Consider the following 25560-nt stretch of genomic DNA (forward strand, 5'->3'; position numbering starts at 1 on the left):
AGCTTGGAGGGGAGGCAGCTCAAGGGGCACCAGAGACATACAGAGGAGAACTGAGCTGTTTGGCACTGGAGCGAGGGCTGGAGAGGGGGCTTTCTCTGGGACAAACGTGCTGTCAGAGGTCTTTGTTCCTTTGGTGAGCCCTTCCCTGGGGTGGCAGACAACCGCCATATCTGGGACTCCAGCAACCTGGCTCACACTGGTAGCCCCACCCTAGTGACTCCCTGAGGCCCCGCCCCACCCCAACCAACTTTCAGGCCCACCCAAGCTGTTGCCAGTTGCTTAACCATAGGATTGGCCTGTCTTGGATCCTGCTTCAGGTTTTTCCTAAATTCTTTCAAACGAGCAGCATCTGGTCTCAGCTAGCCCCATACCTCTCGTTAAGTAATACACAGAAACAAACACAGGGAGGCAGCCAAAATGAGGAGACAAAGAAACAGGTCCCAAATGAAAGAACAGAACAAAACCCCAAGAAAAGAACTAAGCAAAATGGAGATAAGCAGCCTAACAGATGCTGAGTTCAAAATACTGCCAATAGGGATGTTCAATAAACTTAATGAGGGCCTTAAGAGCATAAAGAAGGACCAGTCAGAAATTATGGATGCACAGTCAGAATTGAAGGAGGCATTAACTGAAATAAAGAATAATTTACACAGATTCAATAGTAGAGTACGTAAATCCAAGAAGCAAACCATCTATTTGAAATATAAGGAAGCAAAAAATGTCCAATCAGAACAGCAAAAAGAAAAAAGAATCCAAAAAAATGAGGATAGTGTAAGGAGCCCCTGGGACAACTTCAAGCATGCCAACATTCACATCTTGGGGGTGCCAGAAGGAGAAGAGCAAAAACAAGAAATCAAAAACCTATGTGAAACAATAATAGCAGAAAACTTTCCTAGCTTGGTGAAGGAAACAGACATACAAGTCCAGGAAGCACAGAGAGTCCCAAACAAGATGAACCAAAAGGGGTCCACACCAAGACACATCATCATCAAAATGCAAAAGGTTCAAGACAAAGAGAGAATCTTAAAAGCAGCAAGAAAAAGGCAGCTAGTTACCTACAAGGGAGTTCCCATAAGGCTGTCAGCTGATTTCTCAAAAGAAACTTTGCAGGCCAGAAGGGAATGGCAAGAAGTATTCAGAGTGATGAAAAGCAAGAACCTACAACCAAGATTACTCTATCCTGCAAACCTGTCATTTAGAATCGATGGCCATAGAAAGAGTTTCCCAGACAAGGAAAAGTTAATTGAATTCATCACCACCAAACAGTTATTATATGAAATGATGAAGGGTCTTTTTGAAGAAAAAGATCAAATATATGAACAAACAAAATGGCAATGAATACATATATATCAACAATGGAATCTACAAACAAAATGAACAGGTAGAACAGAAACATTCTCATAGATACAGAGAACATTTTGTTGGTTGCCAGATGGGAGGGGGGTTGGGGGAATGGGTGAAAAAGTTGAAGGGATTAAGAAGTACAAATTCATTGCTAGACTGACAAACCTCAGAGGGAAAGAGGTTGGGAGTTGGGAAGAAATAAACCAAAGAACTTATATGCATAACCAATGGACACAGACAATAGTGTGGGAAAAGGTGGGAGGGGGGCGGGAGTGGGGAGGAGGGGGTCAATGTGGGAAAAATGTGGAACATCTGTAATACATTTTACATTCAACAATAAAGATGTTTTAAAAAATATATGGAACACTTCACAAATTTGCGTTTTATCCTTGCACAGGGGCCATGCTAATCTTCTCTGTATCGTTCCAATTTTAGTATATGTGCTGCTGAAGTGAGCATGGTTCTTGCTTTTCATTACTTTTAATACTTTATGCCAATTCCTTCTGGCCTGAAATTTGTCTGTTAAGAAATCTACTGACAGCCTGTGGGGGCTCCCTTATAGGTAACCAATTGTCTCTCTCTGTTGCCTGTAAGTTTCTTTCTTTGTCTTTAGCCTTGGCTATTTTAATTATGATGTTCTTAGCAGGTGTCTCTTTTGGTTTATCTTGGAACTCTCTGTGCTTCCTAAACTTGTATAACTTCCTCTTTCATGAGGTTAGTGAAGTTTTCTGTGATTATTTCTTCAAACGGGTTCTCTGTCCCTGGCTTGTTTTCTTCTCCTTCTGATGCCTCTATGATGCAGATGTTGTATGTTTCATATTGACCCAGAGTTCCTTTAAACTATCCTCATTCTTTTTAATTATTTTTATTTTTGTTGCTCTGGGTGTTTTTTGTTTGTTTGTTTGTTTGTTTGTTTTTTTAACCTTGTTTTCCAAATTGATGAGTCTATCCTCTGTTTTATCCAACCTACTTTTAATTCCTCCCAGTGTATTCTGGATGTCAGATATCCTATTTTTCATTTCTGATTGGCTCTTGTTTAGAGCTTCTATCTTTATCATGTTGATGTAGTTTTTATTAAGTTTCTTGTAATTATCACTAAGTTGTTTGAGCATCCTTATAACCATTATTGTGAATTCTGTATCTGATAAATTGCTTGCTTTTATTTCATTTACTTCTTTTTCTGGAGATTTTTTCTTTTCTGTTCTTTTTTTTCTTTTCTTTTCTTTTGAGGGTTGTTTATTTTGTTGCCCATTTTAGTTGTTTCTTTGAGTTTGTTTCTATGTTTTAGATAGAACTACTAGGACTCCTAGTCTTCGTTAGGTGTCCTTATGCAATAAGTGTCCTGTAAAACACAGTGGTGAAGTCTTCTTGATCTGAATGTTCTAGGAATGTCCCTTCTGTGGGTTATGTGGATTCTCCTGTTGTAATTAGGAGCTGATTTTTGTTGGCCCATTTATGGGTGAGATTTGCTTTCACCTCATGGAAGTGAGTTTAGCAGGATAAGGCCAGAGGATTTAGAAATGCAAATCATTTTAGCCCTTTGATTGCAGTTTCACGGGCCCTCATGAGGGGAGCTAGATAAGCCTTCTGGCTCAGCAGTGCCCCACCAAAGACCATGAGGGGAGGCTTCAAGGGGCTCACACCTGATACCAAAGATAAGTTTGTATCCCCTTTCACATGTGAGGCTGCACCAGTGGGGATGTGCCAGCAGGGCTTGGAGGAAGAGAGCAAGCTGCTCCCTCTGCTTGTGGTGGCACTGGCCCTTGGGTGGGTGAGGTGTGGGGAGAAAGAGCTGTTTGCCTTCTTCTATCTCTGCAGTGCACTGCCAGAGGCCCTTGTGGAGTGCTCTAAGGAAGTCACATCCAATGTCCAAGCTCTGATTTACACCCCATCCCCCCAGCATTATGAGTTTAGTAGGATAGGGCCAGCAGGGTCTGAGAATGAAACTCCAATTTGCCCTTTGATTGGGGTAGTGTGGACCCTCAGCCTTTGAGAGGGGAGGTAGCAACTCTCCTTCTAGCTTCATGCCAGAGCTCTTGAAGCAGAGCTCCAGTTCTGAGTTGTAACCCCTTTCCCCTGTGAGGCTATACCCACCAGAAGATGAGGGAGGACTTTGAGAAATAGATCAAGTCTGTCTCCTCCACTTGGAGACTGGAGGCTGGCTCTTGGAAGGTGTGAGAGCTTGTCACCCCCTTCTATCTCTGCAGCCCACTGGTAGAGAACCTGATGGAGGCCTCTGAGAGGGTCACTTCAAATGCCCTGGTTCTGGTTTGCAGTTTCCGCTGCATTGCAGGTAGTGCCAGCTGATTTTTGGAATGCTAATCCAGGCAGCCTTTTGTTGGGGGTGGCTCAGGCTTTGGGCCCTTAGGAAGGAAACTATGCACTTGCCTTCTAGCTCAGCAGTGCCCTGCCAGAGCACCTGATAGGTGGCTCCAAGGGGGACATGTAAGTTTTCCTAGTTCTGAATTGTGACTCCTTCACCCTGCAAGGCTGTACCTGCTGGATGGTGCAGGTGGGGTTTGGAGGAGTAGATCTAGGTTGCTCCATTGGCTTGGGGTGGCACCAGTTCTTGGGATGGGAGAGAGCTTGTTACCCTGTTCTGTCTTGGCAACTTACTGCCAAAGGCCCTGATGAAGGCCTCCAAAGGGGATGGCTCCAATTGTCTTTGTACTGAATTTCACTTCCTTCCCCCTGTGGGACTGCAATTTGAAGGCAGTGCAGGCAGCTTTGGTGAATGCAGATCCAGGCAGCCTTTTGTTGGGTGTGGCATGGGTCCTCTGCTGGGTAGTTAGACAATTTATTTCTAGCTTGGTGGCAGTGCCCTGCCAGGGATCCTGAAAAGATGCTTGCAAGTGCATGCCTCCCCCTAGTTTTACAGCTATCTGATGCCTGAGGTAATGACCAGGGCACCTTCTGTAGATGACACCTGCCTAACCTGTAGGAAGTGGGAAGATTTGCTCCTCCCAAGCCACTCAGTTCAGTGTTTGTCTCAGACTTTCTATAGATTCTCCAGAAACACACACACACACACACACACACACACACACACACACACACACACCCCTCAGGTCTCTTTTGGGTATAGCCAAAAGTTCTTTACACCTGATTTGAGCGTGGCAGGGTGGAGTTGCCAGTATTTGACGGACAGGGTTAGTGCACTTTGTCCAGCTGGTGCTGTAAGAATAGAAGTTCTGGACCCCGGGAGATGGTGTCTGAGGTCAGTGTGGGATGTTAGCTCAGGACTGGGACCTCAGAAGCCTACCTTCCTGATATCCAGCCATTTACCACTCAGATCTTCCCCTTATTGCTTCCATATGCCCTGACTCTCCTTTCCTCTACTAGAGCCCTGGGTGAGTGCCTGAGAGTGAGTCTTTGAGGAGATTGCCCAGGATTCAAGCAGACTCCGTTCCCTTCCTGGTGGACAAAGTTCCTACTTACTTTTGCTGCCAAATGTTATGCAGGCTCTTTTTCCAGGACCTGGTATTCTTGAGATTGAGACCCCATGTTCCTCTGGGGGTGGGCTTTTGCTGCCACAATATTTCTCTAGCTTCACAGACAATGCACCTGGATGCTGGATACAGCCCTTTTCTTGTCTCTTCCCTTTTTGCCAGTCTCTGTGTACCTTCTTTAGTTTTACTCCTTGGATATAATGCTCCAGTTCAGGTGACCTTCTGTTGTTAATTCAGGTTAACTGCTCCAAATTTTAGCTGTAACTCCTGTTTGGTACCAGCACACGGTGCTTTTACATATTCTGCCACCATTTTTTTTTTTTTTTTCTATCTCCAACAGCTTCCTTTTCCCTATTCTACAATTTTAAGTGTATCTTATGTTCTGTGGTCCTCAAATCTCTGCTTATCCTGGGTTATCCATTCAAATTAAGAAGAAAGCACTAAATTTGTTTTCCACTTAAGAAGGGGTTATCAGTATGAAGCTTGTCAACTTGTTATAAACAACTAGAAAAGTGGACAAAATGTATGAAATAAATATTTGAAGCCATTTCTTTTCAGCCAGTGAAAGAGAAAACCAATAGGATGTGTATTTTTATTGTTGCAGCTTTCTCCCTGGAGGCAACTTCTGGACCATGGCACAGGAAGGAGAACTTTAAACATCACTGGGAGATGTCACTGATTATAAGCCAGAGATAAAAACTTGGGGAGGCTGACTTAAGAAGACAGGCAGGAGGGCAATAAGAAGAAAATGAGATCCAAAATTCTGCATAGGGAGTCCCTTGACTATTTGACAGAATACTAATCTGAACTTCAATAAGGTAAAACTACAGGAGGCTAGGTGAAGAAAACATGCTAAAAACTATCGGCTAAACATAGTGTGGTTTTTTTTTTTTCTTTTTAGTGTATTCTTCATTTCAGTTATTGTGTTCTTCTTTCCTGGTTGGTTCTTTTTGTAGTTTCTAGGTCCTTTTTCATGCTTACCATTTCTTTGTTGAAGTTCTAAGTTTATCGAGCAACCTTATAATCACTGCATCTGGTACATTGCTTGTCTCCATTTTATTTAGTTCTTCTTCTGGAGTTTTGTGCTTTTCTTTCATTTTGGATATGTTTTTTTGTCTCTCATTTTGGCTGCTTCTCTGTGTTTTTGTCTATGCATTAGGTAGATCTGCTACATTTACCAGTCTTGAAAGGGTGGCCTTGTGCATTAGGTGTCCTGAGGGGCCTAGTGGCAGCCTCTGTGGTCACCTGAACCAGGTACTTCAGGAGTGTCCCTTTTATAGGTTGTGTGTGCCCTTCTATTGTAGTTGAATCTTGATTTCTGTTGGCATGTCAGTGGCTGGGATTGACCCTCAGGCTGACTAGCTATAAGTATTGGCACTAACCACAGCATGCAAGCTGCTGTGCAGGAGTTGACCCCATGAAGCAAGATTTTCTGAGTGGGCTCTGGTGCCTGCTTAGTCCACCCTTTGTTTGTGCCACTTGTCAAGCTATTGGAGTGGTATTCTGTTGTGGTCTAAAGCTGGCCATTGAGTGTGTTGGATCTGTGGCTTCTTGGGAGAATCTGTGGTACAGGCCAAAATCAACTGCTGCCTGTGACTGGCTCTATACTACCTGGTAAGAGCTACAAAGTAATCCACTGTTGGTAGACACCTGCACTGGACCTGGAGGGATGTGAGAGAGGCCACACTGCAAGTCAAGGCTGGTTGCCATTAGTACTGGGTACTGAGTTTGCTGAGCAAAGGCACAGGGCACTTAGAAGCCTGCCATTTCTGCTTGCTGCCCAAGGCCCAGTTACTTGTAATACACAAGTTGGGTGAAACACAGTCTCATGGATTCACCAGGATGAAGCTTGTTGTGTTCACCAAGTTAATGCAGATTCAGCCTTGATTCCAATCCTGAGCCTGGAGCCTATACAGTAAAAGGCATGGCACACTGAGACCAGCTACCATCTGCCTGGAGCCTGTGGACCTTTGAGAGTTTTTAAGAAAGACTTCAGTGCAGGCTAATGCTGACTACCTGCCTCAGAAAGAGCCTTTGGTATTATGCAAGTTGGTTGAAGGGAAGTCTCAGGTAGTCACTAAGGTGGAACAAAGGTCATTCACCAGGCAAATGCAGATTCAGATTTGGTTGTGTGGGGCTAGGTTCAATGCATAAAAGATGTCACTCGCCTGCTAAAGGTCTGGTAGTAGGGCTCAACACATGGACAATGATGGCTTTCCCTCCCGCCTTCACCTTGAAGTTACATAACTCAGTCTCTCCTTGTATGTCTCTGGTGCCATTTAAGCCACTGTACCTCTTCAGAAGTCTAGGATGAGTGCTTGTGAGTGAGTGAATCTGTGTGAGGGCTCAGTGAGAGTTTTCCCGGGTTTCCAGCAGCTTTCTATTTTGCCCAGAGAAATAGCTCAATCCACTAAGCCACACTGGCCAGGCAGGAGAAATTTTTAAAATTCACAACTGCAGTTCAAGATTTCACTCAGCTCAGTAATTCATATATTGAGTGCCAAAATAAGGATATGCAAGACCTATAAGCCAAATTGACCTATTAACATTATAGAACACTTTTTAAAGTGACTATAGAAAAAATACTAAAATAGGCCATATGTAGGACCATAAAACAAGTTTCAATGAAGTTAGATGTATTGAAATCATAGTGAACATGTTCTCTGACCATAATGAAATTAAATTAGAAACCAGTAGCCAAAGGTATGTCAGAAGAGTCTAATCATCCGTATAATTAACACATTTGTAATTAACATATGGGCTGAAATCGAAATTATAAAAGAAATTACAAAATGTTTGAAACCAATTGGTAATAAAAACACATCAAATTTGAGGGATGCAACTAAAGCAGAGCTTACAGGGACATGTATAACTTTAAATGCTTATGTTTAACAAAAATAAAGTCCAAAATCAATAACCTATTGTTTCTCCCTAAGAAGCTAGTAAAAGGAGAGTAAATTAAGGCCAAAGTAAATGGAAAAAAGAATAGTAAAGATAAGAGTAGAATTCAATAAAACAGAAAATGGGCAAAAAAAAACGAAAAACAAAAAGCTGGCTCTTTGTAAAAGATAAATGAAAATAATAAACTACTAGCTAAACAGATAAAAAAACAGAGACATAAATGAACAATGACAAATTTGAAAGAGGGGAGATTACAGCACACATTGAAAGATGATAAAGTAATACTATGAGGAACTTTATGCCCATTAATTCCACAACTCAGATGGAATGGACAAATTTCTTGAAAAACAAAAATAACAAAAAATTCATATAAAACATAAAAACAATGAAAGAAATTGACTTGTAATTTAAAACCTTTCACAAAAAGCTATAGACACAGATGGTTTGACAAGTCAATTCTATCAAACATTTAAGAAAAAAATAAAACTTAAAAAAAAATTCTTCCCAAAGATTAGAGAATGAGAAGATAACTCCCCTCATTTAAAGAAGCCAGTATATTCATGATAACAAGACCTGAAAATACATTTTTAAAAAAAGTTTATAGAACAATAGCTCTCATTTACTTAGGTGTAAAACTTTTTGTGCAAATCTAAAATATGTAAAAATGATAACATGCTGACTAAGCATGGTTTATTCAAGGAATGCAAGGTTGGTTTACTGTTTGGAAAGCAATTAGTGCCATTCACCATATTAACAGACAAAAAAACTAGCACAAAATAAACTATAATAACTTGATGTGTTTCACCACGTTAGTGAAATGAATGATAAAAACACATCTTCATATCAATAAGTGCAGAAAAACCTTGAGAAAATTTACACTTATTAATCATAAAGTATTCAGCAACCATGAAATAAAATTGAGCTTCATCTTACTTATAAAGGATATTTGTAAAAAATATACATCTAATATCACACTTAATTGTGAAAGAGTGAATGTTTCCTGCCTTAGATTAGGAACAATGTAAAGATATTGGCTCTCATCCCTTTTATTCAACACTGTTCTGAATGACCAAGCATCTTTTAAAAAGACAAGAAATGAGGAATAAAAAGCAATAGAGATTGGGGAAAAATTATAATATATTTTGTTAGAGATAGCATTATTATATTTGTGGAAAATGCTAAAAAAAACAAAGCCTATCAAGGACTTAACAGAATGAATATGTGAATCTAGCAAGCTAAAAATATAGCAGGGCAACATACAAAAATTAGTCATATTTCTAAATACCAGAAATGAAATGAAAGAAAATGAAACATTAAAAAAATATTCTTATATACTTTTTATGAAAATGAACTAAAAATGGATTACAGATCTAATATTAAAATGCAAAACTAAATTGAGTGCCAAGAATAATACAGAAAAAGATAGCTGATGAGTGAGTTTAAGGGTTCTAATCTTAAGAAAGTAAAAATGTAGAAAGACAATGCTGGTTTCTTGAGTGTCAGTTTCTTCAGCAGTCTAAATCAAAGCTTAGAAAATTAAGCACCTTTACCTTCATGGATAAGCTTCAGCTTATCTTGCCAAGAGAAGAGTGCTTGAGTTACAGAAGGCATAATTAGTTTGAAGAATTCAGCCTTTTGGTATACTTCCAGATATCAAAATAGATTTTGATATATAAATGAGTTTCTGAGATGACAATGCCTCTATTTCTATAACCATTTCACCTGGACTATCTAACCAGTCCCATGAATATATTCTTTAATGTGGTTATTAAAAACTGAATAGCTGCCTTAGGACAATTAAGTACTTGTTATTTAAGGAGAAAAAGATACTAAATTTGAACTCAATGTGTAGGCTCCCTATCATTATAATGGGCTTCTTTTTCATACTAGTCAATGACTTTAACTTAAGTTGTAAATGTTTGTAAAGAGTTAATTGTCATGCATCAGACTTGTATTAAATAATTCCATCCACTTAGAGAGGAGGAGGATATAAAAGAGGTAGAAGCTGGGCACTAGTTTATATGCTATCAGTCAGTAAAGACTGAAATAATGTCCCATGTTGAGTTGCTTATTTTGAAATATGATAAAAATTATCATTGAGGTAAAACAATTCTATTAACTGGATGACCACATGATATATTAATCTTTTTTTTGATATAACAGAACATTTAATTACCTCAGCTTCCCTTCAACACACAAGTCATTTGATGATGATTATATTGGCCATTTCCATTGGTTGGCAGGAGACTCTTCCACTAAAGGTTCCCATGGTTTCCATTGTATCATTTTTCTCACCAGACTTAGTTCATTTTCAGCCTGAAGAATCACCTCTTCTATTTGGCCACCCTGAAGCTGGTCTTCTAAATTTTTAACATCTGGTTCTGCTTTAACCATATCCAGCTTCTCACTTGTAATCTGTTCTGTATATTTTCTATATGCTGCATTTTTAGGGATTTGTTCAAGGACATCAAGAATCTTTGCATACAATATTCTTAGCCTCTCGTGTGGACTCTCACACACAGCCAACCCCATGAGGCCAGTAGTCTTCTTCAGCAGGCCCTCCATGACAGTGCCTTGCCACCGAGGGCGCCCATTCAGGCCCGCTCAATCCTAATCATATTTTTTTTTATAACAGATAGGTTTTACTATGGGATGAATAGGTAAAAATTATACTGGATGAAAATTGCATTTGGGTTCTAAAAAAAATACACAGAGAAATCTGTGCAACACATAATTTGTCCAGATTAGTTTTGGAGGGAGGAAAGAAGTCCTGAAATATCCCCCAAAGCAGTTTACACATCAGTTGAAAGTCCTTCAAGTGGCCCTGGCCAGTTTGGCTCAGCGGTTAGAGCGTCGGCCTGCGGTCTGGAGAGACCAGGGTTCGGTTCCCGCTAAGGGCACGTACTTCGGTTGCAGTTTGTTCCCGGCCCTGGTTGGTCATGCGGGTGGCAGCCACTCGATGTGTCCCTTCACGTCGATGTTTCTGTCTGTCTCTCCCTTCCTCTCTCTCCCTCCCACTCTATCTGTACAAAAAATGGAAAAATATCCTCGGGTGAGGATAAAAAAAAAGAAAAGAAAAAAAAAAGAAAGTCCTTCAAGTGGGACCACAGGATAAAATATATTTGACCTTAGGTTTAGTGATGAATTTTTAGGTACACCAATGGCATAATCCATGAAAGGAAAGCTTAATAAATTGTACTTTAGAAAAATTAGAAACATTTGTTCTGTCAAAGAAACTCAGAGATAAGCTTCAGACAGATATGAAATACTTGCAAAATACATATCTGGTAAAGGACTTGTATCAAAAATACACAAAGAACTCTTAAAGTTAAACAATAAGAAAACACAATTTTTAAAAATGGGCACCATATCTAAATAAAAAACACCCCATCATAGAAGATATACACATGATTATGTCAGCTTTCTTCATAACCACTCAAAATTGGAAACAACCAAGATAAATTTCAATAGGTGAACAGGTAAACAAACTGTGGTACATCCATACAATAAAATATTTTTCAGTGATAAAAAGAAATGAACTATCAAATTATGAAAAAACACAGATGATCTTAAATACATATTGCTAAGTGAAAATCAACTGTTTGAAAAGACTAAATACTATACAATTACAATTACATTACAGAGAAGATAAAATTATCGCAATGTTAAAAAGATCAGAGACTTCCAATAAAGATGGCATAGTAAGAAGTTGCTGTGCTTGCCTCCTCCTATAAATCCAGTAAAAATTCAAATGAATTTTAGAATAACCATTATTGAAAACCACCTCAAGACTAGTTGAACAGAACTACCATAAATAAGGATACAAAGAAGCCACGTCTAGATTAATAGAAGAGGATATACAAAAAGGGTAGGATCCACACCCATGATATGGCAGTTGAGAAATGGGTGGGATATCTCAGCAGCAGACTCCCTCACCTCCACCAAGGAGAGAGGGGTCTGAGCCCCACACCAGGCTCCACATCCCAGAGATCTAGTGCCCGGAAGAGAAGTCCCCATAATTTCCAGCTGTGTAAACTAATGTAGATTGCAGCTGAGTGAGATGGAGGCTTCTGGAGTCCCAGTCATTCCCCTTAAAGGGCCCTGGCAAGGACTGACTTACTCACATACTGACACTCTGAGCTCCAGCATGGAGGTAGTAGCTCAAATAGCACCAGGGACATACAAAAAGGACCCGAGTTGACCAGATTCAGGATGAAGGCTGGCATCAGAACAGCTCACTCTGGAAACAAAAGTGCTGGCCATGCCCCAACCCAGCCTGCAGATGCAGGTGGGTGCCAAATTTAAATATTTCATTAACCTGGCAAATACCATTTGTCCCACACTGGTGATAGCTTGATACTTCACTGCACCTAACAGAAGAACCAGGCCTAAACCTTTTCCAGCAGCTTTTTCACACAAGTGGCCTGTCTATACACAAGCTTCAACTTTCTTAAAAATCTCACAAAGTTTCACAAACCCCCAAATAAGCAGCAACTGGTCTTGCTTTGCGCTTTCCCTCTTGCTCAGTGGTCCTAAGCCTGGCAGTTGTGGCAACCAGCTTTGGTTCACAGGTTACTCTCTCTCAGGTATATGCAAGTCCAGCACAGGAGTAATCATCTACAAATCACATTGTAGCTTCCACCAGGTGGCTCCAGGACAGGCAGAGGCGGCTTGCTTACCTTGGCCTGTCAAGAGGCTTGAGGCCCTCCCAAGAGGCCCCAGAACGAACACATTTGGTAGCAGGCTTAAGACCATACCAGAGTACCACCCAACCACTCAAATGATACACCTAAAATGTAGACTCAGCAGACACCAGAGACCTGTTAGGGTGAATTTTGCTCCATGAGATTAGCCCTCATACAACATCTCATCCACTGTAATCACAGCCATTTCTCACAGCCAGTCAGCCTAAGGGTTAATCTTTTCCACTTACATGCCAACAGCAAGCAAGGCTCAGCTACAAAAGTGACAAAAGAGACACACCTGCAGCACCAGACTCAAGTGACCAAAAGACTGCACTACTGGTCCTCATAGAACAGCTACTACAACCCAGCCCAAACTGGAAGATGTAGCAGATTTCCCCAATATACACAAATAAACACAAGGAGGCAGCCAAAATGATGAGACAAGAAACACATCCAAAGAAAAAAAGAAAAAGGTAAAAAACTGATGGTGGTGGACAGGACCAGAGCAAGGATGTGTGTGTGAGAAAGTGAGCGAGTTTGAGTGGACATGAGTGTGGATGTCCAACCTTGAGCAGTGCAGAGATGTTGGGCAGAAGGTTCCTGTGCTATGGACAGAAAGCAGCCAGCTACCTCAGTAAGAGGCACATCAGCAAACTTTTCCCTGCATGCCTGGGAGGCCCCACCATTTTGGAAGATCCCTGGTCTTCCATTGGAGAAAGACACTGGGAGCAGCTAGGGCCAAGCAACCTGAGGCAAAAAGCACCATACACCAAAACAGTCTGGGAGGTATGGCAGCCTTATTTGATACACACTAACTTGCCTACACACTCCAACATTCCTCACCGGGCCTAGAACTACCAGATTGCTAAAATGGTGAGATGAAAAAATAACACCCAAAGGAAAGAAAAAGAAGAATCACCAGAAAATAAACTACAGGAAATGGAAGTAAGCAACTTGTCAGATAAAGAATTCAATGCAATGATTATAAGGGTGCTCAAACAATTTGGTGAGAACTACAAGCAACTTAACAAAAATTATGAAGAGCTCACTGGGAACTACTTAAAAAAAGAGGTACAAGCTATGCATAAAAATCAAGAGGAAATAAAGAATGATGTCACTGTTATAAAAAAAAAAATACCTTAGGATAGAAGATGGAGGTGGGCAGGACCGAGAGGAGGGTGAGTGTGTGAGAGAGTGAACAAGTATGTGAGAAAGTGTAAGTGTACATGAAGGTGGATGACCATACCCAAGCAGTGAAGAGATGGCTACCACAGTAAGAGGCTCTTCAGGGCGCTTCTCCCTGCACCCAGGGAAGGTCCCAACATTTTGGAAGATCCTGGGACTTCCCTGTGAGGAGGCAGTAGGAATGGCTAGGGCCCAGCAACCTGAGCCCACCAGTGCACCTGGCACCATTGGACTAGTGGACACTCTGTCTCAACACAGATCAGTGCACAATAGTAGAGTTCCCAAGATGCCGGTCGCAGAAGCTGCAAACAGCCAGGAGCCCAGCACCATCCCCCATAGTAGGAGCTTGATCAGAGTTGAGATATACCCCCAGAAACAGAAGCTGGGGAGTAGACATTCATCCCCAGGCAACAGAAGCACAGACCAGCAGCCGAGACCCATCCCCAAAAACTACAACAAAAGGTGAGCAGGAGTTGAGCCCCACGGGGCAGCAGCACTCTCCAGCCACCAGTGGCAGGACCTTGGGCTCCCCAGAGGCCTGTGCAATCCAGCAGTTCACAAGAACAGTGGGAAGCCAAAGCCTGAGAGGGATTGGTGTGATCCAGCTGCCCACTCAAGGGACCTGCAGGGTGCAGGGGCACCAGAGAGGCCTCTGTGACCCAGCAGAAACTGTGTCATCTAGTTACCCATGGGACCTTCAGGGTGCTGAAGCACCAGAAAGGCCTTTGTGACCCAGCCATGCACAAGATAGGCATAGAGGATGTAAAAATGAAGGCAGAGTGAATGGAAGCTACACAGATGATCTCCCAGAACCAAACGGGAATTACAACTAAAATAAAACAAATCCTTGGAAAAAAGCAACAGAAAAGCAGCAGGAAAGGACCATATAACCAGGGACACTGGTAGGATCTGTGGAGGTGTGAGAGGGTGGCAGGCTGAGAGACCAACTACAGCAACAGTCTTAGCTGTGAGAAGTGCCCTTGAGGAATAAAGACCAAGCCCATTCCACTGCCAAGAGAGCCAGGACAGAGTGCTAAAATAGCCACAGCCACTCCCCTGGGAGCTATGGCTGAGGGAGGGCAGACAGGGCTGGAATTCTGTGGGCATACTCAGGATTTGGAGGGCACTCAGAATTTTTGCTGAGTTGCGGCCAAAAAGGACAATGGCCAGAGTGCTCCTTCCCAGAGCTGTGAGGAAAAGCAGCCCCCCACTCGGAGATTCAGCCTTTCTCAGGTGAGGCAAAGAAATGCAAATTGAGGCTCATTAACAACCAGCATCTATCCCACCCTCTGGAAACCTTCTTATGCAGAACACAAAAGCTACATTCCAAGGCACTAAGTAACTGAGACTACTAGCCTCCAGGAAAAAGCTAGAGGATAACTGAACCTTTTCTGGGATCGCAAATCTATCCAGGAAAGTAAGATATGACAGTGGTGTTTAACGTGGGCCCACCCAGGCTCATCCAAACCCAGTAGAGGAAGCTACAAACAGAAGAATACCAACACCCACAGGGAAAATTTGGCAGTCTCCAAAACCCACTGAGATAGCCAAAATGGTGAAACAAAGAAACAAATATCAAATGAAAGAACAAGAGAATCCTATAGAAGATGAGATCAATGAAATGCAGTTAAGCAAATTATCAGAGGTAGAGTTCAGAGCTATGATCTTGAGGAAGCTCAACAGCATGAGTAAGGACATCAGCTCCATGAGTAAAGATATACAAGCATTGAAGACCAACCAAGTGGAAATAAAGAACACATTGGAAGGTCTAAACAGCAGAGTAAAGGAAGCTGAAGACCAAATCAGTGAATTAGAAGACAGGGTAGAAAAAATAAAAAAATCAGAAAACAAAAAAGAAAAAAGAATTAAAAAAACAGGAAGATAGCTAAAGAGAACTGTGGAACAACTGGAAATGTAATAATATTTGCATCACAGGAGTCCCCAAAGAAAAAGAAAAAGGGCAATGGTTAGAGAATATGTTTGAAGAAATAGTGAAGAAAAACTTTCCTAACTTGGAGAAGGAAGAAGGCATTCAAGTTTAAGAAGCACAGAGACCCCAAGTAAGAAAAACCCAATGAGGCTCACATGAAGACACATAGTAATTAAAATGCCAAAAATTAATGACAAAGAGGGAATCCTAAAGGCAGCAAGACATAAGCAACAAGTTACCTACAAAGGAACCCTTAAAAGGCTGTAGCTGACTTCTCAACAGAAACACTACATGCCAGAAGAGAGTGGCATAAAATAATCAAGGTAATGACAAACAAGAATCTGAATCCAAGACTACTCCAAGCAGCAAGACTATCATTCACAATAGATGGTCAAATAAAGAGCTTTCCAGACCAAAAAAAAAAAAAAAAAAAAAGGCTAAGGGAATATATTAACACCAAACCAGCAATGCAAGATATGCTAAAAGACTTCTGTAATTAGTAGAAGAAATAGGAAGAAAAATACAACAACACTAAAGAAAAATGGCAATAAATAAGTACATATCAATTATTACCTTAAATGTGAATGGTTTACATGCTTCGATAAAAAGACACAGAGTAGCTGATTGGATAAGAAAGCATGACTCACATATATGTTGTTTACAAGAGACGAACTCACAACAAAAGACTCACATAGGTTGAAAGTGAAGGGATGGAAAAAGACTTTCAATCAAACAAACAAAAAAAAACCTGTAGCAATAGTCATATCTGATAAAGTAGATTTGAAAAGGAAGACCATAACTAGAGACAAAGAAGGCCACTACATAATATTGAAAGGATCTATCCAACAGCAAGATATAACCTTGGTAAACATATATGCACCCAATTTAGGAGCACCAACATGTATTCAAAATCTTCTGGATGACTTCAAAGGAGAAATAACAGCAATACAGTCATAGCAAGGGATGTCAACACCCTGCTGACATCACACAATAAATCATCCAGACAAAAATTAACAAGGAAACAGAGACTCTAAATGAAGTGCTAGATAAAATGGATTTAATAGACATCTACAAAGAATTACACTCAAAACCTGCAGAATTCACATTCTTCTCAGGTACACAAGGGACATTCTCAAAGATAGACCACATGTTTGGATACAAACTAAGTCTCTACAAGTTCGAGAAGATTGAAATCATATCAAGCATCTTCTCAAATCACAATGGCATGAAACTAGAAACCAATTGCAACAAGAACATGCAAAGACATTTGAAAACATAAAGGCTTAATAGCATGATATTGAACAATGAATGGGTTACCATGGAGATCAAGGAAGAAATGAAAAACTTCCTGGAAACCAATGAAAATGAACACACAACAACACAAAATCTATGGGGTGCAGCGAAAGCAGTTCTGAGAGGGAAGTTCATAGCACTACTGGCCTACCTCATGAAATAAGAATAATTTTTAATAGACCATCTAACCTCACAACTTAAAGAACTAGAAAGCAAACGAACAAACACAACCTCAGAGTAATTAGAAGGAAGGAAATAGTAAAGATCAGAGCAGAAATAAATGACATGGAGACCAAAACAACAATTCAAAGAATCAATAAAACAAAGAGCTGGTTTTTTGAAAAAATGAACAAGATTGATGGATGCTTAGCTAGACTCACCAAGAAACAAAGAGAGAGCACCCAAATACACAAAATCAGAAATGAAGAGGAGAGATAATAACTGACACTACAGAAATACAAAGAATTATTAACAAATATTATTAAAAATTATATGGCAACAAATTCGACAATCTAAGCAAAATGGACAAATTTCTAGAAACACACTGTCTCCCAAACCTGGACCAGGAAGAGATAGAAAACTTGAACAGACCAATAACAACTAAGGAAATTGAAGAGGTAATCAAGACTCTCCCAGCAAACAATAGCCCAGGCCTGAATGGCTTCACGAGGGAATTTTACCAAACATTCAAAGAAGAACTAATACCCATTCTCCTCAAACTATTTCAAAAAATTCAAGAAGAAGGAAGACTTCCATCTCCTTTTATGAGGCCAGCATAATTCTAATTCCAAACTCAGAAAAAGATACTACAAAAAAAAGAAAACTACAGGCCAAAATCCATGATGAACATAGATGCCAAAATTCTGAACAAAATACTAGCAAATTGAATCCAGCAATACACCAGAAAAATTATCCACATGACCAAGTGGGATTCATCCCAGGGATGCAAGGCTGGTACAATATTTGCAAAGCAATAATTGTTATATACCACATAAATAAAATAAAGAATAAAAACCACATGATCATATCAATAGATGCTGAAAAAGCGTTCGACAAAATCAAGCACCCATTTCTGATAAAAACACTCAGCAATGTGAGAATAGAGGGATCATATCTTGACATAATAAAGGCCATATATGAAAGACCTACAGCCAATATCATACTCAATGGGGAAAAACGAAAAGCATTTCCTTTAAGAATTTGAACAAGACATTGATGCCCCCTTTTGCCACTCTTATTTAACATAGTACTGGAAGTCATAGCCACAGCAATCAGACACGAAGAAAAAATAAAAGGGATTCAAATTGAAAAGGAGGAAGTAAAACTGTCATTCTTTGCAGATGACATGATACTATATGTAGAAAACCCCAAAGACTTTATCAAAAAATTACTAGGCTTAATAAACAAATTTGGCAAAGTAGCAGGATACAAAATAAACATCAAGAAATCAATGGCATTCTTATACACCAATGATGAACACACAAAATGAGAAACTAAAAAAACAACCCCATTTACCATTGCAGCAAAAAAAATTAAGATACCTAGGAATAAACTTAACCAAAGAAAAAAAGGACCTATTTGCAAAAAACTACAAGTCATTGAAAAAAAAAAAAATAGAGGAAGATGTAAAAAAGTGGAAGCACATACCTTGTTTATGGATTGGAAGAATTAACATAATAAAATCGTCTATACTACCCAAAGCAATCTCTAAATTCAATGCAATCCCAATCAAAATACCAATGACATATTTCACAGAACTAGAACAAATACTTCAAAAGTTCATATAAAACCAAAAAAGTCCCCAAATAGCCACAGCAATTTTGAAAAAGAAGGACAAAGTAGGTGGGATCACAATACCAGATATCAGGTTATATTACAAAGCGACTGTAATCAAAACAGCCTGGTACTGGCACAAGAACAGGCAGATAGACCAGTGGAACAGGACTGAAAACCCAGAAATGGACCCAAGGCAACATACTCAATTAAAATTTGACAAAGGTGGCAAGAGCATACAGTGGAGTAGACAACCTCTTTAATAAATAGAGTTGAGAAGATTGGACAGCTACATGCAAAAAAATGAAACTAGACCATCAACTTACACCCTACACAAAAACAAACTCAAAATGGATAAAAGACTTAAATGTGACCCGTGAATCCATAAAAATTCTAGAAGAAAATGTAGGCAACAAAATTTTGGACATCATACGGAGCAGAATTTTCACTGATACATCACCTAAGGCAACAGAAACAAAGGAAAAAATGAACACATGGGACTACATCAAATTAAAAAGCTTCTGCACAGCAAAAAAACAATCATCAAAATGGAAAGGCAACCCACTGTATGGGAGAACAACATTGCGAATGATATGTCAGATAAGGGGTTAATTTCCAATATATATAGAGTGCTCATACAACTCAACAAAAGGAAGACAAAGAACCCAATTAAAAAAGGAGCAGAGGAGCTGAATAGACACCTCTCCAAACAGGACATACAAATGGCCAAGAGACATGTGAAGAAACGCTTAACATCTCTAATCATCAGAGAGATGTAAATTAAAACAACAATGAGGGATCGCCCCACACCTGTCAGAATGGCCGCCATCAACAAATCATCAAACCACAAGTGTTGGCGAGGGTGTGGAGAAAACGAGACTCTAATACACTGCTGGTGGGAATGCAGACTGGTGCAGCCACTATCGAAAACAATATGGTGTTACCTCAAAAAATTAAAAATTGAACTTCCATATGACCCAGTGATCCCGCTTCTAGGAATATACCCTAAGAAGCCTGAAACACCAATCAGGAAGAATATATGTACCCCCATGTTTGTAGCAGCACTATTTACAATAGCTAAGATCTGGAAGCAGCCCAAGTGACCATCAGTAGACGAATGGATAAAAAAGCAGTGGTACATATACACAATGGAGTACTATGCAGCGGTAAGAAAGAAAGATCTCTTATCCTTTGAGACAACAGGGGGAAACCTGGAAAGTATTATCCTAAGTGAAATAACCCAAGCAGAAAAAGACAAATACCACATGATCTCACTTATATACGGTATATAATGAACATAACAGTCTGAGCAATACGGTAGACCCAGAAACATGGAAGTAGGGCACACACTGTCATCCCTCAGAAGAGGGGGTGGGAGGAGCTAAACCACAGAACTTAGATGCATGTATGCATGACTAATAGACATGGACCACAAAGCCGGGGACAGGACGAGGGTGGGTTGAGGAGGGTGATGCCAATGGAGTAAGAAAGGAGAAACATCTGTAACAAAAATTTAAAAAGAGAGAGAGAGAAAAAAAAGAAAACTTTAAAAATAAAAAAAAATAAAAAATCGACAGCATTCTTATACACCAATGATGAACTCACAGAAAGAGAAACTTAAAAAAAAAATCCCATTTACCATCGCAGCAAAAAAAATTAAGATACCTACAAATAAACTTCACCAAAGAAATAAAGGACCTATTTGCAGAAAACTACAGGTCATTAAATAAAAATAAAGGAAGATATAAAAAAGTGGAAGCACATACCTTGTTTATGGATTGGAAGAATTAACATAATAAAAATGTCCATACTACCCAAAGCAATCTATAGATACAATGCAATCCCCATCAAAATAGCAATGACATATTTCACAGAACTAGAACAAATACTTCCAAAGTTTATAGAAACCAAAAAGGACCCCAAATAGCCACAACAATCTTGAAAACAAAGAACAAAGTTAGAGGAATCACATTACCAGATTTCAGGTTATACTACAAAGCCATGCTAATCAAAACAGTTTGATACTGTCACAAAAACAGGCAAATAGATTAATGGAACAGAACAGAGAACCCAGAAATGGACCCAGAACAATATGCTCAATTAATATTTGATGAAGGTGCAAGAACATACAGTGGAATAAAGAGAGCCTCTTTAATAAATGGTGTTGGGAAAACTGGACAGCTACATGCAAAAAAATGAAACTAGACCATCAACTTACACCACACACAAAAATAAACACTAAATGAATAAGAGACTTAAATGTGACTCATGAATCCATAAAAATTCTGTAGGTAACAAAATTTCAGACATCACATGCAGCAGTATTTTCACTGATACATTACCTAAGACAACAGAAACAAAGGAGAAAATGAACACATGGGACTACATCAAACTTAAAACCTTCTGCACAACAAAAGAAACAATCACCAAAATGGAAAGGTAACCCACTCTATGGGAGAACGTAATTGCCAATGATACATCAGGTAAGGGGTTATTTTCCAATATATATATAGTGTGCTCACATAGTTCAAAAAAAGTAAGACAAAGAACCCAATTAAAAAATGGGCAGAGGACCTAAATATGCACCTCTCCAAACAGGACATACAAATGGCCAAGAGACATGTGAAGAAATGCTCAACATCACTAATCATCAGAGAGATGCAAATTAAAACAACAATGAGGGATCACCTCACACCTGTCAGAATGGCCGCCATCAACAAATCATCAAACAACAAGTGTTGGTGAGGATGTGGAGAAAAGGGGACTCTAGTACACTGCTGGTGGGAATGCAGACTGGTGCAGCCACTATCGAAAACAATATGGTGTTACTTCAAAAAATTTAAAATTGAACTTCCATTTGACCTAGTGATCCCACTTCTAGGAATATACCCTAAGAAGCCTGAAACACCAATCAGAAAGAATATATGTATCCCCATGTTCGTGCTATTTACAAGAGCTAAGATCTGGAAGCAGCCCAAATGTCCATCAGTAGATGAATGGATAAAAAAGCTGTGGTACATATACACAATGATGTACTATGCAGGTGTAGGAAAGAAAAATCTCTTATCCATTGAGATGACATGGTGGGACCTGGAGAGCATTATCTTAAGTGAAACAAGCCAAGCAGAGAAAGACAAATATTACATGATTTTACTTATTTGTGGAATATAATGAACATAACAATCTGAAAAACAGGTAGTCCCAGAGATGTGGAAGTGGGTTACAGACTGACAATCCCCAGAAGAAGGTGTTGGGGGAAAGATAAACCACAGAACTTACATGCATGTGTGCATGAGCAATAGACATGGACAACAAAGCTGGGCACAGGGCGGGGAGGGAGAGGGAGGGAGGAATCCGTGGGGGGGAAAAGGAGAAACGTCTGTAAGAAAAATAAATTAATCAATTAATTATTAAAATAAAATTAATAAATAAAATATTTTTTTTTAAAAGGGGAAAAAATACCTTAGAAGGGTTCAATAGTATATTAGAAGAAGCTGAAGCCCGAATCAGCAACTTAGAAGACAAGGTAGAAAGAAACACCCAAATAGAGCAGCTAATGGGAAAAAAAAAATTAAAAATCAGATGGGAAGTTCAAGGGAGCTGTGGGATAATGCAAAACATAACAACACTCGCAGTACAGGGGTACCAAAAGGAGAAGAATCAGAGAAAGAAATAGAGAACCTGTTTGAAGAAATAATGACAGAAAACTTTCCGAGTTTGGTGAAAAAAAAGTCACACAAGTCCAGAAAACACAGAGAGTCCCAAGCAAGATGTACCCTAAAAGACCGACAACTAGACACATCATAATGAAAATGGCAAACATTAAGGACAAAGAAAGAATCTTAAAGAAAGCAAGAGAGAGACAGAAAGTTACCTACAAAGGAGTTCCCATTACTGACAGCTGATTTCTCAATAGAAACACTGCAAGCCAGAAGGGAGTGGCATAAAGTGTACAAAGTAATGCAAGGCAAGGGTCTGAGTCCAAGACTACTCTATCCAGCAAGGCTATCATTCAAAATTGAAGGAGAAATAAAGAGCTTCACAGATTATAAAAAAGAAGAAGCTAAAGAAATTTACCACCACCAAACCAGCACTGCAAGAAATGCTGAAGGGACTGTTGTAAGAAGAAACAGAGAGAGAGAGAGAGAGAGAGAGAGAGAGAGAGAGAGAGAGAGAGAGAGAGGAAAAAAAGGCATAAAATAAAAATGGCAACTAATAACTATCTATCAATAATAACTTTAAATGCAAATGGCTTAAATGCTCCAATCAAAAGACATAGGGTAGCTGATTGGATAAGAAAACACGACTGATATATATGCTACCTACAAGAAACCCACCTTACAACAAAAGACTCACAGAAGATGAAAGTGAAAGAATGGAAAAAATTTTCCAAGGAAAATAAAATTAAGAAAAAAAAAAAAAGCTGGTGTAGCAATACTCATATCTGACAAGATAGACTTCAAAACAAGGGCCATAAGAAGAGAAAAGAAGGTCCTTACATAATATTAAAAGGATCAATCCAACAAGAGGTTATAACCCTGGTAACTATATATGCACCAAATATGGCAGTACCAAAATCTATGAAACAATTTCTGGAGGAATTCAAGAGAAAGATCAATACCAGTACAATCATAGTGGGTGACTTTAACCCCCCACTGACACCACTGGATAGATCTTCTAGACAAAAAATTAACAAGGACATAAAGTCCTTAAATGACGAATTAGATTAGTTGGACTTCATTGATATTTGCAGAACATTTCATCCCAAAGCTGCAGAAAATGCATTCTTCTCAAGTGCACATGGGACATTCTCAAAGATAAATCATATGTTAGGACACAACGTAAGTCTCTACAAACTTAAAAAGATGGAAATCATATCAATCAACTTCTCAGATCACAATGGCATGAAACTAAAACTCAATTACAATAAAAACATTCAAACACTTGGAGGCTCAATAGCGTGTTATTAAACAATGAATGGGTTACCAACGACATCAAGGAATAAATTAAAAATTTTCTGGAAACCAAGGAAAATGAACACACAACAACACAAAATCTATGGGATGCAGAAAAAGCAGTCCTGAGAGGGAAGTTCATAGCACTATAGACCTACCTCAAGAAACAAACAAACAAAAATCCTAACTGACTTTCTAATCCTACAACTTAAAGAACTATAAAGTGAACAAACAAGCAAACAAAAACCAGAGCAAGTAGAAGCAAAAGGTCAGAGCAGAAATAAACAATATAGAGACTAAAAAAAATAATTCAAAAGATCAATGAAACAAAAAGTTGGTTCTTGAAAACATAAACAAGATTGATGGACATTTAGCCAGACTCAGCAAGAAACAAAAAGAGAGGATCCAAGTAACCAAAATCAGAAATGAAAGAGTAGAAGTAACAACTGACACCACTAAAATACAAAGGATGATTGAAACATTCTATGAAAAATTACACGCCAACAGATTGGACAATCTAGGCAAAATGGACACATTTCTAGAAACACGAAGCTCCCAAAACTGAACCAGGAAGAGATAGAAAACTTGAACAGACCAATAACAATAAAGGAAAATGAAGATGTAATTAAGAAACTCCGAGGTCTAGATGGCTTCACGAGGGAGTTTTACCAAACATTCAAAGAAGATACAATACCCATTTTCCTCAAACTATTCCAAAAAATTCAAGAAAACAGAACACTTCCAAACTCATTTTATGAGGCTAGCATAAACGTAATTCCAAAACAAGATAAAAACACTATATATAAAAAAAGAAAACTACGGGCCAATATCCATGATAAACACACATATCAAAATTTTTAACAAAATATTAGCAAATGGGATCTGGAAATACATCAAAAAAAACTATTTATCATGTCCAAGTAGGATTCATCCTAGGAATGCAAGAATGGTACAATATTCACAAATCAATAAATGTGATAACCCACGTAAACAAAATGAAAGATAAAAAGCATATGATCTTATTAATAGAAGCTGAAAAGGCATTCAACAAAATCCAGCACCGATTTCTGATAAAAAAAACACAGCAATGTGGGAAAAAAGGGATCATATCTCAAAATAATAAAAGCCATATATGAAAACCTACAACCAACATCATACTCAATGGGCAAAGACTAAAAGCATTTTCCTTAAAAACATGAACAAGACAGGAATGCCCACTTTCACCACTCTTATTTAACATAGAACTGGAAGACTTAGCCACAGAAATTAGACATTAAGAAAAAATTAAAAAGATCCAAGTTGGAAAGGAGAAAGTGAAATTGTCATTATTTGCAGATGACATAATATTGTACATAGAAAACTCTAAAGACTATAAAAAATCTACTAGATTTAATAAATAAATTTGGCAAAGTAGCAGTATACAAAATTAACGTCAAAAAATCGACAGCAGGTGGTATCGCATCCTCCCACAACCACATCAAAGTTACAACTAAACTACAGAACACCCATCATTCAAAACTGCCTGAAATCAAGCTGAATGGAAGTTCTGCAACTATGGAATTAAAGAAGCAGCAACATCAAGACTGGTAGGAGGGGCGGAGGTGCAACGGGCTGGTCCCACATCCATGTGTGGCAGATAAAAATCAGGAGGATACCTCCACTGGGAAGGTCCTCCCTGGGGACTGAGGGGTCTTGTCCCACACCAGACACCCCGCTCAGGGTTCCAGTGCCAGGAAAAAAAGTCCCCATAACTTCTGGCTGGAAAAACCAGCGGGAACTGAGGCTCAGGGAAGCTGAAGTGGCTGGAGCCCCAGGTGGCTCCTTAAAGGGCCCTCAAACGGACTTAGACTCACTCCCAATAAGCTTGGAGGAGAGGCAGCTAGAGGGGCAACAGAGACACACGGGGAAGGACTGAGCTGTTTGGCACTGGAGCGAGGGCTAGAGAGGGGACTTTCTACGGAAAAAATGTGCTGTCAGAGGCCTTTGTTCCTTTGGTGATCCCTTCCCTGGGGTGACAGACAGTCGCCATATCTGGGACTTCAGCA

At 39.5% G+C, this 25560-nt stretch overlaps 1 protein-coding gene and 1 non-coding gene across 3 annotated transcripts; both read right to left on the minus strand.

Annotated features, from left to right (window-relative positions):
- Window positions 1-1696: 1696 nt before the first annotated feature.
- LOC118620541 lies at window positions 1697-1803 on the minus strand. The gene has a single exon (XR_004957456.1). It is a non-coding gene; the product is annotated as a U6 spliceosomal RNA (small nuclear RNA).
- An 8075-nt stretch (window positions 1804-9878) lies between these two features.
- On the minus strand, window positions 9879-10259 carry LOC118620352 (NADH dehydrogenase [ubiquinone] 1 alpha subcomplex subunit 5-like). Of its 2 annotated transcripts, XM_036247424.1 has the most exons (2): window positions 10195-10259; window positions 9879-10077 (listed from the first exon to the last, which is right to left on the minus strand). In XM_036247424.1, exons 1-2 carry the CDS (start codon window positions 10257-10259, stop codon window positions 9909-9911), a joined length of 234 nt encoding a protein of 77 aa, XP_036103317.1. In that variant the 3' UTR covers window positions 9879-9908. The 2 variants fall into 2 exon arrangements, with proteins under 2 accessions (XP_036103317.1, XP_036103316.1); XM_036247423.1 differs by having other exon boundaries at window positions 9879-10259.
- Window positions 10260-25560: the final 15301 nt, after the last annotated feature.

Source organism: Molossus molossus, unplaced genomic scaffold (genome assembly GCF_014108415.1).
Source record: "Molossus molossus isolate mMolMol1 unplaced genomic scaffold, mMolMol1.p scaffold_m16_p_7, whole genome shotgun sequence".
Taxonomy (NCBI): Eukaryota; Metazoa; Chordata; class Mammalia; order Chiroptera; family Molossidae; genus Molossus; species Molossus molossus.

What these genes read in the sequence shown, in the direction of transcription:
- LOC118620352 (XM_036247423.1), bottom strand. Translation starts at nt 10,259, where the DNA reads ATGGAGGGCCTGCTGAAGAAGACTACTGGCCTCATGGGGTTGGCTGTG.